At 39.3% G+C, this 19,999-nt stretch overlaps 1 protein-coding gene across 3 annotated transcripts in view; it reads left to right on the top strand.

Annotated features, from left to right (window-relative positions):
* Positions 1-19,999, top strand: part of MORC1 (MORC family CW-type zinc finger 1) — a 151,058-nt gene that overhangs the window by 41,579 nt on the left and 89,480 nt on the right. For all 3 annotated transcript variants that reach the window (XM_043892900.1, XM_043892899.1, XM_043892898.1), the window contains exons 9-13: positions 956-1,081; positions 11,069-11,148; positions 13,279-13,352; positions 15,488-15,552; positions 18,836-18,979. In XM_043892900.1, coding sequence (XP_043748835.1) covers positions 956-1,081; positions 11,069-11,148; positions 13,279-13,352; positions 15,488-15,552; positions 18,836-18,979 — 489 coding nt within the window. The remainder of the gene's footprint in view (positions 1-955; positions 1,082-11,068; positions 11,149-13,278; positions 13,353-15,487; positions 15,553-18,835; positions 18,980-19,999) is intronic.

Here is a 19,999-nt window from a genome sequence, read left to right as displayed (position 1 = left end):
TATACAGCAACACAAAGACTTCTCAACACCATGCGGTTTTACAGGAGCTGTTTTCCTCATGGGCTGTTTCCGCGGCTCCGCTTCAATTTCATTGCCTTTCCGTCCTTTCCGTTTCTCTCTTTATTTTTCACTTCCCGTGTTGGATTCCTCCCTTCAGCTGGCCATTAACATTTGTTTTCATCCTTATGTTAATACTTATTTCAGTTATAGATTGAAGTTTTATGTTTCTTGTTCATGATTTTCAAGGCAAATGAAACATTTTATTGTATTTCTCTCTGCACAGTAACTCCGTGGAGATGTATTTCATTCATGTGGGCCTAGATGCTTTTGGTTACGCTTAAGCACGGGAATTATTTTGTCCGTTGGATGGGATTTTGTCCCTCTGGGCTGAGAGTTTTAGTGAAAAGCGTCTTTTCTGTTGCTGACGTATGTCTGTGTGTGTGTAGGTTGTTCAGCCGTGTCCGCCTGCGACCCCGTGAACTGTAGCCCGCCAGGCTCCTCCGTCCAAGGAATTCTCCAGGCGGGAGTGCTGGAGTGGGTAGCGATTTCCTTCTCCACTGATGTCAGTCTGCTTAGATCAGTTAGTTGCCAACCCAAGTTCAATACTAATCTGCGTGCTTCGCCACTCAGCCGTGTCCGACTTTTTGCTAGGCTTCTCTGTCCATGGGTGTTCTCCGGGCAAGAAGACTGGAGTGGGTTGCCACATCCTCCTCCGGGGGCTCATCCCACCCAGGTCCCCCGCACTGCGGGCAGTTCTAATCTAAGTGTAGGTTATTCAGGTAAGCCCTTGCGTTTAGGGGTCTGTGAGTGTTATAAAATGTGCTGGTATTTGTCATGTCATTAGGTTTAGGAAAAAGCTCTCAGGAGTTGCTAGTAGTAATCATTATGACTTGGTAGTCTTATTTTTTTCTTCTCACAAAATGTCATTATTATATTCAATTATTTTCTTTCCTAGTTTTCCAGAGAGATGGTCATTCAGAGCCTATACATCTGTTCTATATTTTGATCCTTGGATGAGAATATTCATTCAGGCCAAAAGAGTTAGAACAAAATACCTATGCTATTGCCTCTACAGACCCAGGTAATTCACCTTCGTTCAATTGTGTTCATAGAGTTTTCATTTGTAAAATAGCCCCTGATCCCAATTGTTAATTTGATTGGAAGACTTTTACAATGGCAAATAAAATTTTAACTCCATTCTGGAAGGTTTGCTGAAGAGTAATCATGTGAAACAAATATTTGGCCGTAATAGCAATGTGCTGTAGTGAACACTCTCAGTCAGATGGTCCCCCTTGAGTAGAAATTTGTTATTTACAGTACTGAATCCTAGGTGCTTTGATTGTGATAGGTTCTATTAAAAAAAAATCACTTCTCTTACATTTTCTTTTTATACAATGTATTTGAACTGTTAAATCATATACGTATATGTATATGTATATTTTATATATAGAAAGAATATATGTATAAATATGCATCTAATTCATTTATATTTTAGCATAAGCTTTTTTTTAAGCTTATATTTGCATATGGTATAACTTACCTTGTACAACTGTGTGTGCAATCAAGACAGTATTTTATTTTTTTAGTGTGTGATATGTGGGTGGCCATTCATTTATTTGCTAAACATTTATCAAAACCTTCTGTGAGTCTGAGATTGTGCTAGAAAGATAAGATTAGGTCTAGCTTTCAGTTCACTGTCTACTGGGAGGAACATTTAATGCTTGTATGTTGTGTGTGTGTGTGTGTGTATATATATAGATGCCCTTTGATATGCATTATTTTCGTTGACTTTTGCAGTGACACTGTGGGTTATGTTTTATCATTATTTAGAAATAAATAAATGTCAGAACTGGATAAGAACTCAAATTTTCTTACTCTGAATTCTTTATCAATTCAAATTCCATGCTGCTTCCCCAACAGCACACTAATTCTATATAATAGACCCACATTTGTTATGTTGTCTTATTTTCTTGAAAAAGTAGTTGCTGTCCTGAGGCCTTGCAATCACTCATGTCAATATTGATATTAAAAATTGTGGATCTCTGAATTGAATGAGCTGACCACACACCAGAGGATTCCTCAAAAGCTTTACTTTTGATTTCTGATTATACTGCAGGTCATATTTTGAAAAGTGAAGTATATGAAGCCTGAGACTTACTCTATAAATCTATTCATTCCCTAATTCATATCAAAGTGGTACTTCTTTTCATCAGCCTCATTCTTCTGGGAAGTACCAAGAGTCTCCTGGATCAATCAATATAGCTGATCTTTTCAAATTAAATTATTTCTCTCTTAGGAAGTTTGGGTAAAAAATGGTTTAAGCCAATGGAATATGTGGGTTTGTCTCTATTTTCGGGGGGAATTTTATTAAATTGAATTTTGTCTACCTAAATTACTTAAATCAAGTGATGGCTGTTTCCCATCCTAGTGTATTTTTTAAATGCACATTTCAATGTACTATTTTTAGATATATCTTACCAGGAATAGACATGATATAAATGTTTATTTTATTCCTTAAAAGATACTTAAGAAGGCTTGAAACTTTGCCATGTTACACAGGGCTCTGATAAACTGTTAAATCTGATATTTGGTATCTCCAGTAAGGAAAGATTTAATTTTCCATGGCTTTATCCCTTAGGCTTAACTTTCTCTCCATTTGCCTTATTTACTTGCATATTATTTTCCTCACAGTTCTCTAGTGGCAAAAGTTTTATGTAAGAAATATGTAGAGTTCTGTCCTCATTATCTCACCACTTGTGGGGTCACCCTTACTTTATTTCTTCCCTGAAAGGCACTGTATCTCTAATGGCCATATCAGAACAAATGAAAAGCTGTGACCCTATGTGACCAGAATAGAAACATTTAAAATATATTAAAAATATTTATGTACTCTGTCCACTTGACCACCCAAGCTCCAGTATACTTCTAGAAATGAGCACTGGATATTATTTGTAAGAATACATATCTATACATCAGTCATTTCTCTGTGCTTTTATTGCAAACATGAAAAAGAATGTTGGATTTTAGCTGTGTGTATTGAGTTTCAATTACTGTAGCTTCTTTTCCCCAATGTCTCTAACAAGTTAAAAAAGGGACTGAGGAAAAAAAAAAAAAAAAAGGGACTGAGGGAAATTTTTAATCCCTTAATCATATTCTGTTCAGTATGTTTATCAATAATTTGGATAAAAAGCAATTTTGAGTTCATAATTGACCCTTAACTAGGAGGAATATCTTATATCAGGCACAATATGGATATGAGTTGAAGTACAAAAGATAAATGTAATATTAATATGTACAGTCCTGAATTTAGATTTAAAAAATCTATTTGTGTTAATATATTAATACTAGACTAGATACTGATTTACATGAAAAAAGCTAGGTATTTTCGTTGACCACAAGCCTGATACAAGCTGATAGGATGATGGGGTTGCTGAAACTGTTTATGGAACTTAGTGAACAGAACAAGATGTTAATAAACCGTGTCCAGCTAACACCATGTCTGGAGGGTGACGTTCAAATGAGGATGCTTTAGAAGGGAAGGGGACTTCCTGGCTCATAAATAAGGTAAGTTATCCGGTAGGGGCTGATTAATGGAATTGAGCATCATGTTGTGAATGAGAGAAGAGTAAGTGAAAACTTGAAAGGCTGCCGTGTGATGGTTGGAATTCTCGAGGGTAGAACCTGAATGGCTGGGTAGAAGTAGAAGGCTAGCTCAGCATGAGTGTTGTGCTGGTTTTTGGCAGAGACACACAGATGACCTTTTTCCGTTGATGTTTAAGGTGAGGATACTCAGAGAAGCCACAGATCAGGGCCCCATGCAGCGTGCCCCCTGTCACTTTTGTCCCAGCGTTTCTCCAGGGCTGCGGTGTTCCGGAGAGCTGAAGGAACCGCCCAGGGTTTCTCAGGTTCCGGCTGAGCTCTGCTGACCTGACTTTGCCGTGCCTATTTAGTATTTGCTTCACGAAGGGTGGATTTTCCACCATCAGATTCAAAGCTTCCTTGCTGGACAGAGTCTAGGACAGGACAAGAGTTTGGGAAGGTTTGATCCCTCACAGAGCTTCCTTTGATTGAGCAGTCCCTGGTCCACTTAGCAGGGTTGATGTCCAGAATTCTCAATCCAGTATGTACAGGGTGGGAAGTTTAGTTTCCCAGATACATGACATCAGGTATATATAGCAACTCAGGAGTTGTGAGTGTGGCATGAAATTAATGAAGCAGTGAAAGGCACTCTCATTCAAGATGAGGGCAAATTTGTCCCTGAAAGAGCCTAGATTGTAGAAAGAATTATTGTTTAGGTAAGAATTTCAGCTAGGTGATTTCTTTACACTTTTCAGTGTAAAGATTTTAGAAGTCTTGGGGTCTTAAATATTGTTTGTTTATATAATACAGACAGGCTAGTACATGGGTGTATTATTTGATCTTCAGCAACAGACATTACTGATTTCCTTTGGCTTTGGATTCTTTAGGTTTAGTAGAGAAATAACTCTCAGATACATGCAGGCGTTAAATCTCTGCACATTAGGACTAAGGAAGGACACTTTTGAAAGCTCCTTAGGGGAGATAGAGCCAAAGTATCTATTTGAAGATCTCCATTCCTCATTATCACTGCTTTGCTGTGGATTCATAGCACTGAAAGGCACCCAAATGGTATGGAGTTGGAGTCCCTCATTTTCATAGGAGCAGCATGATCCTTTTAAAGATATTCAGGAACATTGAGTTTATGGTCTGCTGTTGAATATCCTGCAATGCTGTGCTTCTGGGACAGTCTTCATTTTTTAGGGATATTCCCCGGCTGTTCACCTCCTACCCACTGGGACAGACTAACAATGTTTTAAAAGTGTCTCTTTTGTAAGCTGCACATCTTATATATTCCTTCATGAGTTTGTTTTATCTTAAATCATTTAATCGTTCAATATCTGAAAGTGATTGAAAGCAAAATGTGGATCAGTGACACTTCGAGTTTTGATTTTGCCTTTCACTAGTTGTGGACCTTCAGCAATTGCTGAAACCTGATGCTTCTCCACTGTGTATTGAAAATTCCTCTCTCCCTCGGGGTGGCTGAAAGGATTAAAATAAAAATATGTTATTTTAAACATAATGCTCAGCATAGTTCCCACACATTTGTGAATAGACAGAGATTCGTGGACTGAGGGGTTTTGGATGACTATTTTAGACAGAAAATTAGGGAAGTTACTGTTTTAAATAAAGAACTTTTGAGCAGATGGCTGAACAAACTGAGCAAGTGAATGTATCTAACCCTGTAGAAGCAAATCGCCTGCAGATTGAGTGACTTAATAATAAAGTGGCCATCTGTTATTGCTCAGTGTCTGTGGGTCAGTAATTTGATAGTGGTTTTGTAGGGTAGCTTTGTTTGGGGATCCCCCATGAAGTTGACAAGAGATTTTGGCCAGGGTTGCTGTGGAGCTTGATGGGAGGTAGAAAGTACCCTTCCAAACTGGCTGGCTCCCACAGTTGGCAGGCACTCTGGTTCCGCTTTACCTTGACCACGACACAGGACTGCCTGAGTATTTGTGCAAGGGCTGCTTTTCACTGGAGTGTGCAGCTCAAGAGAACAGAGTAGGAACCGCAGTCTTTTCAACGCTAGGCTCGAGAGTCATCCACCACCACTTCTCCCATGTTTTGCTCACACAGGTGTGGGAGGGGACTACACAAAGGCGTGAACGCCAGGAAGTAAGAACCATTCGAGGACAGCTTGGAGGGTGGATTCCACTGTGAGTCACAGAATTTTATGGGGTGATGTTCCCGGGAGGAGGACGGCAGCTCGCAGAGGCAGGGGGCAAGGAGAGTAGGGCTGGAGATTGGCAGTTGCAAAGAGGCAAGGAAGATGGCGGCGGGGTCTGTAGGGCTTGACCAAGTGGTAACGAGAGAATTTGTATTGAGGATGTAAAGTCTTTGGAGAAGAGGGACACTACTTAATTTATTACTTTAGAGGGTTACTGTGGCCGCTTAGTGGAGAATTGATTTTATGGGGCAAGAAGGGAGGAAGGGAAATTAGTAGAATACCATTGCTGTATTCTAGGTGAGAAATTACAGTGGCTTGAGCAGAGGTGGTAATGGTAGACGTTGTGGAATGTGTTTAGATTACACGTGTTTAGATTATCTTTAGATTGTAAAGAGTCCACAGAACCTGCTCACGGATTGGATGTGAGGTGAAGACAGGAGGCATGGAAGCCTTTAATGATACGGGAGGTGCACGTGTGGGGTCGGGGAGACTGGTGATGGGACTCTTTCCACTTGTACTGGACACGCTAAGTTTGAAAAGTCTGTCTGACACCTGGGTCTCGCTGTCAACATCATACTAGCCAGAAAATTCTTGATCATTCCTCATTAGATGTTTTGATAAATAATGTAGGGCTATAACTATTTTATAGTATGACTAATCAGGCAAACTTGTACTTAAAACAAAGACAATAATTATGGTTGTGAGTACTATAATGTTGCGATTCGTAACTGTGGGCTAATTTTTTCTGCATAATTATAAGTTTAGAATTTTAATTTTGTTGTAGTCTGTTTTTTCAACTTAAAATTTAAAGAATAGTTTGTTTTATATTAGCCAACATGTTTTGGACCAATTTTGTAAGTATGAGCATTAAAAACCAATGAAGATTTAAATTTTTGCAGGTGATTCTGATTAAAACAGTCACTCAAAGTGCTGTATCATGCTACAGTCTGTAGTTTTGCCACATAAAGTCTTAAAAATTACTCAATATTTTTTCATATTTTGATTTCTCTTTAGGGGTTGTGGTTCCATTTTGCTCCTAAAATAGTGGAATTTGTTAATTAAAACTCAGACAGGGGCTTTGCTGGGGTAAGAATCTGCCTGTCAATGCAGGGGACATGTGTTCGATTCCTGGCCAGGGAAGGTCACACATGCCGTGGGGCAACTAGGCCCACGTGTCACACTGCTGAGCCCACACACCACTTGCCGCACCTGGAGAAAGCCCGTGCATAGAAACAAAGACCCACCGCAGCAAAAAAATTAAATTAAAAAAAATGAACAGTACAGAGTTAGATACTGAAGATCAAAGAACTAAAAGCTCCCTTTACCACTTGTTGTCACTCTCTGCTCTGGCGATCTGTAATCTCCCCAAAGCAGAATCTCTGCCTGGAGTTTAACAAATACCCTCCCGGATCGTCTTCTGCATATTTCCATACAATGAACCACACACACAATTTTTAAACATAATATCATATGTAACTTTTTTTTAATTCACCAGTGGTCTCTTGGAAACCTTTCTTGGGCACTGTTAGATACACTGCCCAGTGCTCCGTGGGTAACTGCTCACTGATGTGTGGTTAGATTTTATGGTTTTCTGTGTGTGTGAGTCGCTCAGTCATGTCTGACTCTTTGTGACCCCGTGGACTGTAGCTTGTCAGGCTCCTCTGTGCCTGGGATTCTCCAGGCAAGAATACTGGAGCGGATTGCATTCTCTTCTCCAGGGAATTTTCCCAACCCAGGGATGGAACCTGGGTCCCCTGCACTTCAGGCAGGTTCTTTCCCATCTGAGCCGCCAGACAGTAAAGCAGCGCTTTCGTTGTTACAGTGCTGAATTGGATATGCTTGGGCATCATTTGACATATGCACATTTATGCTCAAATATGATTATTTCTGTAGAACAGATTACGGAAGTAAATTATGAGTCAGAAGATAGACACACTGCTAAGTTTGAGGGGTCCTGTTAACTTACCCTCCAAGAGGTAGAGACCAATTTATTTTTACACCAACAGTTGTGTAAGTGAGCTTTTGTGTGGTTCCAAATCCATATGTGTTATTAACAGCATTTTCTTAGTTTATTTTTGCCATTCTAAGGAACAAAACTTTTATTATTTATTGTGTTAGTTTTCATTTTCCTTCAATACTTTTCATTGACCTTATGTTTTTAAGATCGTTGAGAAAGAAAATATTCAGTAAATTGATTTATATAAAAAGTGGACATAAACAAAACATTTGAATGCAATTTCATTGATGGAAGAAAGTAGGGACATAGAAGGTGAAATGTGTGAGGAGGAGTAGAAACCTAAAATGAGGCAGAGAGAGAAGGCAGAAATAAAGTGAAAACAGAGACCACAGCCCCAGTGTGGGCAGAGGTCAGGTATATTCAGAGTTTGGGAGATGGTGTTGCAACCATTCCAACCACTAAGAAACTGGCAGCCCGGTTCTCGAGGGGACAGCATTCCCTTGCAGGGAGCGTCGCAAGGACTGAGAAGTCAAACTGGATGGATTCTCTTCCTTTTCCTCCGGTATTACTCTGACTCTCAGAAGCATTTTTATCTTCAAGAGTCCATGAATAGGAAAAAATTACGTGTGATGCTGATGGGGGCTTCTGATGATGGATGGGGATTTGGACAACGATTCATTCTTTTATGAGAACAGGCAGATTTATTACCGGATTAAAAAAATCACATATATTTGGTAGCTTTCTTTAATTGTTGTTAGCAGTGTGTGTGTGTGTGTATGTCAGTCACTCAGTCGAGTCCGACTCTGTGACCCTATGCACTGCAGCCTGCCAGGGTCCTCTGTCCGTGGAATAATAAACTTTAAACTGTCATCTGAGATGTACACATTAGCTGAGCCCAGGTTATCTCAGTGACCCTCGCCGTGAGCAGAGAGCATTTTTGGTCTTTGTTGTTTAAGCACTAATGCGCACCTGGCACCTTTTAGGCCTCCTGTGTTTTCTTGTCTGTAAGCATGTCGTCTCTGAAAATGCTTGAGTAGTGTAATTCACGTCAAGTTTGAAGGATCACCTCATTGTCCAGTTTCTCCTTAATTTCACTTTGATTTTTTAAATAAAGATTTGATTTAAGTGATTCAAATAAAAATAATTATGTGATTAATATGTGATTTTGTTTTAAAAAGCAAATGATAATTCCAGTATATAGTGATCAATGATTTCCTACTTTAAAACTTAGGTTGTTCTCTAAATGTAACAGAGACTGATTTGAAATACACCTTGGTTATGACTTAAATGAACAATGTTTGTTGTAAAAGAAAATCAAGGGAACAAATGGAGAATTGCTTCACCTTAGGTTCTTAAGAGTGTTCCTTTCGTGTACTAACTGTGTAAATCTTCTTGGAAAATGAACATTGAGTTCAGAGGTAAAGATACGTAGTTATTATAACTTGAATAGTTCATTAAACCATTGCAGTAGATGAATGTAGGATGTCATTTAGTGAGGATTTTTTTGTTTTTATTAATTTTTTTTAGCATTAAGCCTTTTTATGTAGGTAATTAGGCATGCTTCCGCAAGTTTTTCAGATTTTTAAAAGAAAAACAACTGATTCAACTACTCATTTTATTTCATATTCCCAATGTATATTATCTCTAAAATACATACTAATATTTCCTCTATACCATACATCTAATGGACACAACTTATAAGGTGTTTATTAGATAAAACACATTCTATTAACTAAATTTACTATGAACCAGCATTATTCTAAGTTCTTTAGCTATGCTGATATCTTTAATTCTCTTAGCAGTCCTGTGAGACAGACATCATTATTTTTATCTCAATTTACAGATAAGGAAATGGAATCACAGAAAATGAAGTTGTTTGCCCAGTCTTTTGTAATTTGTACTCCTAGTAAGGGACAAACAAAGGCCTTTAACCCAGATAGAAGGGGCTCCAACCAAATCTTGATTAATCATGATGGTGTTCTGTCCAGAGTATATCTGTACAGCCTCTGTTGAGATAATGGAAGAGTCTTAAAACAAACAGAGCCCAGCTAACAGCCATGTAAATTATGTGTGACCTGTTTTGTATTGTGAAGAATTTCCACTACTGCTTACATTGCCTAAAAACCAGAGCATGGAAAAGCAAGCTCTTATTCAAAAGCCATTGATACTGGCCTAGATTCCAGGGTTGGTCAGCTTTTTCTGTAAAGGGCCTGAGAGTAGATATCTGGACATATTCTACCTCTTTTGCATATTTTAATTTTTTTCCTTTTTTTTTAATCCTTTAAAATGGGGGGAAAAAAAATGCAAACATTCTTAGGTCTTAAGCTATAATAGAAACAAGCTACTGGCTTACTTTGGCCCATGAGCAGTATTTTGCCTATCCCTGGCATAGACTCATTGGGCATAGATATATATTAATAGATTTAGACTTTCTCCTCTGCATGAACAAATTCCTTTTTTTATATGTCTTAAAATGTTTTGGCTTCAAAAGATGTTCTAGAATTCTCCATCTACCTCTCACTGCTTTTCTAAACCTTGCCTTATCAGAGAATTTTAAGCTTCCGAGTCTACATGGATATGAGAGGCAAAAGTTATAGAATGAAGTATACAGAACTTTGAGTATTCTTAGACCAAATATTGATCTGGAGTTTTCTATGATGATTTAAACCAGCATTTAAAATCCTTATTCCAGGAATCCTCTATTATAGAAAAACATAGTTTCAACTGCTTTCAGAGAACCTCTGATTCTGCAGAGCCTTTCTCATCTCTATTTTGCTCACTTTGAGTGAGGAAAAAATATGTAACATTTCTTTCTCCGTGATTGTTCTAGAGTGTCTTTGTTTTCAGTAAAACCCTGAACCTTGAAAACAGGCTTCTTGAGCAATAAATTAGAAAATATGTTTTAGTAGTTTAAATTGATACATTAATGTGTGTTTTTGAGCATTTCAGTTAGAGATAATTGTTTATGGACAGAGAGAAGCAGTTTACCCAGTATCAATGATGCTCTGGGTAAGAAGGATGGGTATATTAACCAGAAACTTTGATAATGAAGCAGTTCAATGTAAAATTTTCTTTTTAAGATAATTATCATATTTTACATGTTCAAGTGAATATTTGTGTGGGCAGAGATTTTCCTCTCTCTCTCCTGAAGTTTCCCTGCAGAAACAAAATTACTTAGTATTACAAAGCAAGGGATTTTTCTTAGTTATAAACTTTGCTGATTTAATAGCTGAATGTAACTTACTTGATGAATTTTTCTTAATAATAATTTATCTCTGGAGTATATAGTCTTCTTAGAGAATATTTTTGTGTTGTGAACTTTAAAATGATAATCTGACTTGATTATGTCCTTTCCTGTTTTGTTTCAGAAAGTATCTGTATGTCACATCTTCTTTTAAAGGAGCGTTTAAATGTGAAGTTAAAAAGGCAGAAGAAGCAGTAAAGAGAGGTATGTAATTACTTGTGGCCTACATCATTATTGTCCACTTATTCAGCAAACATTCATTGAGCAATTATTCTGAGGCATATGCTGCACTGTGTGGATCACAACAAACTGGAAAATTCTTAAAGAGATGGGAATACCAGACCACCTGACCGGCCTCCTGAGAAACCTGTATGCAGGTCAGGAAGCAACAGTTAGAACTGGACATGGAACAATAGACTGGTTCCAAATCCGGAAAGGAGTACGTCAGGACTGTATATTGTCACCCTGCTTATTTGACTTATATGCAGAGTACATCATGAGAAACGCTGGGCTGGATGAAGCACAAGCTGGAATCAAGATTTCCTGGAGAAATATCAATAACCTCAGATATGCAGATGACACCACCCTTATGGCAGAAAGCTAGGAAGAACTAAAGAGCCTCTTGATGAAAGTGAAAAAGGAGAGTGAAAAAGTTGGCTTAAAACTCAACATTCAAAAAACTAAGATCATGGCATCCGGTCCCATTACTTCATGGCAAATAGATGGGGAAACAGTGGCAGACTTTATTTTGGGGGGCTCCAAAATCACTGCAGGTTGTGACTGCAGCCATGAAATTAAAAGACACTTACTTTGGAAGAAAGTTATGACCAACCTAGACAGCATATTAAAAAGCAGAGGCTTGTCTTTGCCAACAAAGGTCTGTCTAGTCAAAGCTATGGTTTTTCCAGTAGTCATGTATGGATGTGAGAGTTGGGCTATAAAGAAAGCTGAGTGCCAAAAAATCGATGCTTTTGAACTGTGGTGTTGGAGAAGACTCTTGAGAGTCTCTTGGACTGCAAGACGATCCAACCAGTCCATCCTAAAGGAGATCAGTCCTGAATATTCACTGGAGGAACTGATGCTGAAGCTGAAACTCCAATACTTTGGCCACCTGATGCAAAGAACTGATTCACTGGAAAAGACCTTGATGCTGGAAGAGATGGAAGGCGGGAGGAGAAGGGGACGACAGAGGATAAGATGGTTGGATGGCATCACCGACTCAATAGAGATGAGTTTGAGTAAACTCTGGGAGTTGGTGATGGATGGGGAGGCCTAGCGTGCTGCAGTCCATGGGGTGGCAAAGAGTCGGACATGACTGAGCAACTGAACTGAACTGAATGCTGCTCTCACCATTGCAGGAATAATCACAATTAGTCAAATGTAATTCCTCCCTCCCTCTCAGGAACTTTATAACACATCTTCCATCTTTGGTTTTGTCTAAATATGATGTTATTTATTATTACAAAAGTAATTAAATTCTAAGGACACACTTGACACTAGATTGATGTATATCAGAAAACCCCAGGGACTTCCCTGGTGGTCCAGTGGTTAAGACTCCATGTTGCCACTGCAGGGGCCTCGGGTTCGATCCCCAGTCAGGGAACTAGACCCCACATGCCACAACTAAGAGTTCACATGTCGTGGCTAAAGAGCCCACGTGCCACAACCACCCAGCACAGCCAAATAAAAAAAAATGAAACCCCCATTGTTCTGTTGCAGAGTTAGGTAATTTTAGAGACTGATGTTACATCCACTTTAAGACAGAATACTATACACAATCAGTCCTCCCACAAAAGGACAAAGTCATCCTTCCGCAGTGATCCAGGAGTGAGGAGTAGCTTTGAATCCATATTTCATGGATTTTAGAGACTTTCAGTCAACCAAACATTCAGTCATGACTTTTGAATTTGTATGTATGTGTATAGGTGGCTCAGACATAGACAGCCCACCTGCATTGCAGGAGATGGTGGCAGGAGCCGTAGGTTTGATTTCCAGATCAGGAGGAGGAAAGGGCAACCCACTCTAGTGTTTGGGAAACCTCATGGACAGAGAGAGCCTGGTGGGCTGCAGTCTATGGGGTTGCACAGAGTCTGACATGAGTTGGCAACTAAACAACAGGCGTATGCTCTGTAAGCTGTTAAGCCTGAGAGGAAACTCTATACAGCTACCTAATCTTGGAATGTGTGGAGAACTGTAGCAGGAATATAGAATTTCCTGAAATTATTATCTGTAAGCCATTCTTACTGGTCATGTATGTATTATGTATATGCAATGTTAATTTAAAGACGTTTGAAAGAATTTTATTTTATTAAATTATCTTGCTTCTGCTTCTAGCCGAACTCATCCTGAAAGAAGCACAAATCAAAGTGAACTCCTCTGAGAGAACGTCTTCATCCTCCTCCGCTGAGGTGTGACTATGGTCTTCTTCAAGGGCACACAGGGTCATTTGCTTTTTCCTGTACATAGTTGTCTCCTATCACTTACTTCCTAACCTTTAAACAAGCTGAGCAGATTGAGTTCGTTTTAACACAAGGTAAACAGATGAGTGCAGAGAAAGGGGAGGAAATTCAGCAAGTCGGGGAAAGGCTGAGATTGAGAACAAAGATGGAACTAAACATGGGTGAATTGGGAACAGCGGGGAAGGGCATCACAACTTGTTTCTTTAAAATGAAGGGAAGTATATAAAGAAAGGGAGACAATAATGCAAAGCTAAAAGAAAAAACTAGCCTATCACGTCTCCCTGAAAATCTCTCTTCAAATTATAGCTCCCTATGGACCTAAATGAATGGGGAGAGCAAGGAGAACACTAATAAGCAATCCTTCTTTCTATTGCCAGGAGTTATATACTATAATTATGAATATTAATAACAGTGCTTCCAGCTTGCAAAGCTCTTTTCTTATGAGTTATTCCACACAGTTCATAAACATTCTCTGTAATCCTTGCAATATGCCCATGAGTAAGATAGGTTATAAAGAACTATTATTATTAATTACAATACATAGCAACTAAGAGAAAAAGAATGTTGCTGCAGGACATGTTAAGTTTGCTAACTTTTACCAAAAATACGGTACCAGACTTTCTACTGTAGTGCATCTTTGTCACTTGGCGTATTTCTTTGCCTGCATGGGGTAAGGAGTTATTTGGAGGAAAAAATGCTTCACTTCACCCTTCCTTCTTCCTCTACTGCAGTCTCAGTGTAGGAATTCTTTCTGTAATTTGCTCTTAAATTTTCAAGGACCAAGGCTGTGTGTGAGGAGGAGCTCTCATATCTAACTGTCATGAATATGGGATGACATCAGAGAGTAGCACGTGGTAATTCCCCAAAGCGCTCCATGGTTTTCCCAAGACTCTTTTACCTTTTTCTTTTCACTTTTTTTAAGGTAAATATAGACCCATCTTATTGTTACAGATTTTTTAAAGAGAAGTTTAAGCTTTATTTTGTCTCTAAAAAAAAAAATCACTTTCCTTTGCTTTATGTATCTGCAAGAGGAGAGAAACAGATGCTTCCTAACGGGTCAGGACCCCCCTTCTTCCCGCCTGAGCCCGTTACCGCTCCCCGCCTCCCTGCTTGTGCCTGAAGTCCATTGGCAGGAAGGGCGGGGACGTCCTTGAGCAACTTACTCTGTTGCTCTGATGTGCCCGGACTTCAACTCAGAGGAGAGAGCTAAGCAGAATGACCTCAGCTTTTGACCTCTTAAATTCCTCTAGGCAGTTGAGTGGTTGAATTTGAAGTGAAATACTTACCAAGCATTGACCATTTTCTTTTACAAGTCAGTGAAAATAGGTTCACTCCGTGGTCTGCCCATCAAATGAGATGCCCAGCTTTCACATCAGGTGGATGGAGCACATTAAAAGTTTGTTCTTATTTGTGAAATAGTGACGATGCATTATTTCTTTTCTGCCTGACTGGAGGGAAGCTACTAGAGATAGAGTTGTGAATGAGCTGATATATCAAGGTAGAAGAAAAGAAAGACAGGCGGGCAGTGTTACTGAGGCACTCTGAAAGGGAGAAGATCCAGGGGTGGGATACCCTGTAAGGGGAGAGTTCGGGGAGTATTAGTGAGGACCGTACGGAACTTGAGATAGAGGAGACATTTTCTTTTTTGGCCTTTGATAAAATTTTGTAGTCACAATTTCTTTTTTTCCTGAAAAAGGCCTTAGTGATGGATCACATGATGAATGAAGCATTGTCCATTCGCACAAAGGCCAGGTCTACAGAATGACTTTCCCAAGCTTTCTTGTTGTTTGTGTGAAAGCCACTGTGCCTTTAATGGGAGCAGTGGCTCTTTCTCTAAAGACAGAGAGGACATTGGAATATCCTCAAAAAGAGAACTGCAGGCTTGGATTTGGTTTGTCTTCTTAGTTATTGGAACTTCATATCTATCAACTATTGAGTATTTGCTGTGGTAGAATTGCATTAGGCAGTGTGACCTATCACTGTTACCCTTGTGAAACCTCTGGATAATAGGATAATAAATACCAACTCAGCTCTCATTAATTTAATGGCATTATGTTCTCTCCTAACCAAATGTACTTTTCTAGGATGTATTACAGAAAGCTCTGGAAGATGTTAAAGCAAAGCGAAAGATTCTTCAAGAGAAGCAGAGGTAAGACAGGAGATCTTCTGTTTGTTGGAACCCTCTGCACTATGTTAAAACAAACTCTGATTTCACTGTAGACAGATTTGGTGGTTATTATGACAGTTTCTCTTCCTTAGCCTGTGACATTTTATGATATTCATCATTTTATGATGAAGAAGTGAGCTTCTCAAGGGGTCACCTGGTAACTTCCCTTTTCTGTGTCCTTTGCTATTTGAAATCTGAATGGTCAGTCCCAGTTTCTTCCATCTTCCAGTACTGCTTTCAATTTAAGATGGATGATATTTCAGGTAAAAGTGTCAACTTATATACAAGTAAAAATAGTGAGCCTGTATTACAAAACCATTGTTTACATTGATAAGGTTGACTTGCTGTCCAGCTCAGGTATTAAACAAATTAAACTGAAGATAATAGCTATTGTGCAAGTTAAGCCAGATTTTGAAAACTGTGGTAACTTTTAGAAACAAATTTTTAGGGAAGTGTTACTGGTTTTCAGCATTTTTTGGTATGTGTGAACTGTGACATACTATGTAACCGTGTGTGTGTGAGTTGCTCAGTCGTGTCCGACTCTTTGCAGCCCCGTGGACTGTAGCCCACCAGGCTCCTCTGTCCATGGAATTATCTAGGCAAGAGTACTGGAGTGGGTTTCCATTCCCTCCTCCACGGGATCTTCCTAACCCAGGGATTGAACCCAGGTCTCCTGCATTGCAGGCAGATTCTTCACTGTCTGACCACCAAGGAAACCCACTATATAACCATAACTTTCCTCACAACTTAAATTTGAACTGTTAATTATGCATGTATCAAAATAAATAATGAATAACTGCCATAGGATTCTTTACTGAAAAGCAAGGGCCACTTTAAAGTCTTCAGAAATAAAGAGCTGGTTGATGACGTTTTTGTTATCACAATGGTAGACATAAAAGGTGAGCAACCTATCTTTTATAATAATGCTAGTTGCGGTGAACTTGTTTTTATAGCACAATGCTTTTTTTTCTTAATTTGAAGACAATCAATCAGTATGACATATTGCAGAGTGATTATGTCATATCCTCTAATATTCTGTTTTGAGGTTCCTTACAAAATCAGTATTCTTTTTGGTTAAACAGCAGAAATCTAATTATAGAGTAGACATTTTTGAGAAAAAGTTTGATTCATATATATTTAACCCTACATGTTTGTGCATTTAAAAATACATAATATATTAATTCATGTCAGTAGCTCCCTCAGAGAGTCTAATGTACTCTGTCATTACATCCATATAGAAGGGTGGCTTTATTATTGTCCTTTAATGATAGATACAGTTAATCAGTCCAGCAAGTATATTATATTAGTTTTAATAGCCCATGATCATGAACTTGAAAAGAAAGAAGCTGTTTCTGTGGAATGAGGAAAGCTACAGGATGAGTGGAGGGAAAGAACTACATATGATACCATTCTTGGTGGAAAAGGAGAGTGACATTTGCCAGGCACCGAAAGTCTTCCACATTCATGCTGAATATCATCTCTTTTAATCCTCATGGCATCCCAAGTGGCTAGACGGATATAATTCCCATTTTTCAGAAGAGACGAAGTGTTGAAGTGGCTCATCCATAGTCATATGATTATTTCAAAGATGAGCTTGTACTTGAAGTCACGCCCCTCTTTCTGGTTCTTACATGAAAGTACTTTTCAGCCTCCTGCTCCTATGACTGTGTCTTGCGTATTCTGCTGTCTCTTAATTTCTGCTTTTATACTTTTAATGCAAATGTCACATAAAACATAGTACAACAGACAGAGTCAGAAAAACAGAAGCTATTTTCCTTGTAAACTTGCTTCATTAACTTTGATTTACTTTTGAATTTGAAAAAAGAAAACTGAAGAATATCTTTTGGCACATTCCAATCTGTGTAGGTCAGGAAGCAACAGTTAGAATTGGACATGGACCAACAGACTGGTTCCAAATAGGAAAAGGAATACATCAAGGCTGTATATTGTCACCCTGCCTATTTAACTTATATGCAGAGTACATCATGAGAAACGCTGGGCTGGAGGAAGAACAAGCTAGAATCAAGATTGCCCGGAGAAATATCAATAACCTCAGATATGCAGATGACACCACTCTTATGGCAGAAAGTGAAGAACTAAAGAGCCTCTTGTGAAAGTGAAAGAGGAGAGTGGAAAAGTTGGCTTAAAGCTCAACATTCAGAAAACTATGATCATGGCATCCGGTCCTATCACTTCATGGCAAACAGTGGCTGACTTTATTTTTTGGGGGCTTCAAAATCACTGCAGATGGTGATTGCAGCCGTGAAATTAAAAGACGCTTACTCCTTGGAAGCAAAGTTATGACCAACCTAGACAGCATATTAAAAAGCAGAGACATTACTTTGCCAACAAAGGTCCGTCTAGTCAAGGCTGTGGTTTTTCCAGTAGTCATGTATGAAAGTGAGAGTTGGACTGTGAAGAAAGCTGACCGCCGAAAAATTGATGCTTTTGAACTGTGGTGTTGGAGGAGACTCTTGAGAGTCCCTTGGACTGCAAGGAGATCCAACCAGTCCATCCTAAAGGAGATCAGTCCTGGGTGTTCATTGGAAGGACTGATGCTGAAGCTGAAACTCCAGTACTTAGGCCACCTGATGTGAAGAGCTGACTCATTGGAAAAGACCCTGATGCTGGGAAAGATTGAAGGCAGGGGGAGAAGGGGACGACAGAGGATGAGATGGTTGGATGGCATCACCAACTCGATGGACATGAGTTTGAGTAAACTCTAGGAGTTGGTGATGGACAGGGAGGCCTGGCGTGCTGCGATTCATGGGGTCACAAAGAGTCGGACACGACTGAGCGACTGAACTGAACTGAACTGAATCTGTGTAGAATATTGGGAGGTTTGAGAACATGCTGAAAGTTACAAATCACATTCAGTGTTATAAATACCTACATTTTCAGATAGTCAGACCATTGTTTTTTCAAAAATGCTGCAATGTACATATTAGACCAGTTAATGTTTCACAGTTCTGCTGCACTTTCTAGTTCTTATAAATTTAAATTGGCAAACTCATTTGTGAATCAAGGAATGCTTATGTTTGAATGGTATGGTTATTGTCGATCATGTTTATGCAAAATACTTGGCTATAGAGAGATACTGAATGCGCCAACTAGGTTTTGCAAAATACCTGGATATTATATACATATATATATATATAGAGAGAGAGAGTTCCTTTGATATTTATCTTCTGAGTTATTTATTATTAGTTTGTAAAATGTCTATTTTTATTTAATGATTTTTTTAACTTCCTAAATGTGATGCTAGGGAATTAAGAAAAGCAAGGACACTCACCCTGTTCTTTGGTGTGAACATAGAAAACCGAAGCCAAGCTGGGATGTTCATTTACAGTAATAACCGCTTGATCAAAATGCACGAGAAAGTGGGCCCACAGTTGAAACTGAAATCCTTGTAAGTATGTTTTTGTTTTCAGAGGCACAGGCAGGATGAGGGAAGATGTGGTAGGATCCTGTCTGTGGAGTTAGATGAGTAATTAATCATAATGGGAGCAGGTGTCGTGTCCCCCATCCACCCTTCCCATCACTGTGCAGGCATTCATCTGCCTAATTTATAATATCAGTAGGATCGCATGCCTGCTCTAAGGAAAAAGCACACTTTTGGAAATTTTACCATTTCTGTGCCATCTACTCGGGTGAAGTTGCTGACATTTCTCCAATTAAAAAATAATGCAAGCAGAGTAAAGAAATTGTAGAAAAGAAAAATCCATAGTCTCATAACACAACCCTTCCAACATTTTGTGTAGCCCCAGCACGCATGAGTTCCTGCCAGTTACCTGCGTGAGCGTATATTCTTAGCACTCGCCAGCCTGCCTGGATCCAGAGGAATACATTCTGGTGCTTTCCCCGTGGTCGGTCTGAAGCTCCACAAGCTGCTGTCGTGAATTACGCAGAGCCCTGAAGAGAGACTGTAGAAAATTACAGAATCAGACAGGATAACCATGAGCAGTGGGATGGCTCAGGGGAGCATTTCTTCATCTTGTCCCCTCACTCTCAAGGAGATCGTGATTCACTCATTCGTTTATTCAGCAAGCGCTGGCATTACAGGACCGTGTGCCAGGCCCTGTACTGAACTCTGCAGACAGAATGGTGAAGACCTCCTGCCTTTTGCTAAGGAACCTATAGTCCAGTGAGAAGGACAAGTGTATTAATACGTATTTTTTATATTGTGTGGAAACAGTGAGAATGATCTTTTAAAATACAAACTAGTTTCCTCTCTTGCTTTAAATAGAATAGCACTGGTTTTCATATTCTGCCAGTAATCTGGCTTCTGCCTGGCTCAGGAACACCCGCTCCAATACCCACCCTCTGACAGCATTCCTTGCACACCGGCAGGCATCTTCGTTCTCAGACACCCTAAACTCGTTTCTGCCTTTAGGCCTTGACATTTGCTGTTCCCTCTGCATTGAACTTC

This window comes from Cervus elaphus, chromosome 31 (assembly GCF_910594005.1).
Source record: "Cervus elaphus chromosome 31, mCerEla1.1, whole genome shotgun sequence".
Taxonomy (NCBI): domain Eukaryota; kingdom Metazoa; phylum Chordata; class Mammalia; order Artiodactyla; family Cervidae; genus Cervus; species Cervus elaphus.
This window is presented reverse-complemented; position numbering and strand designations above follow the sequence as displayed.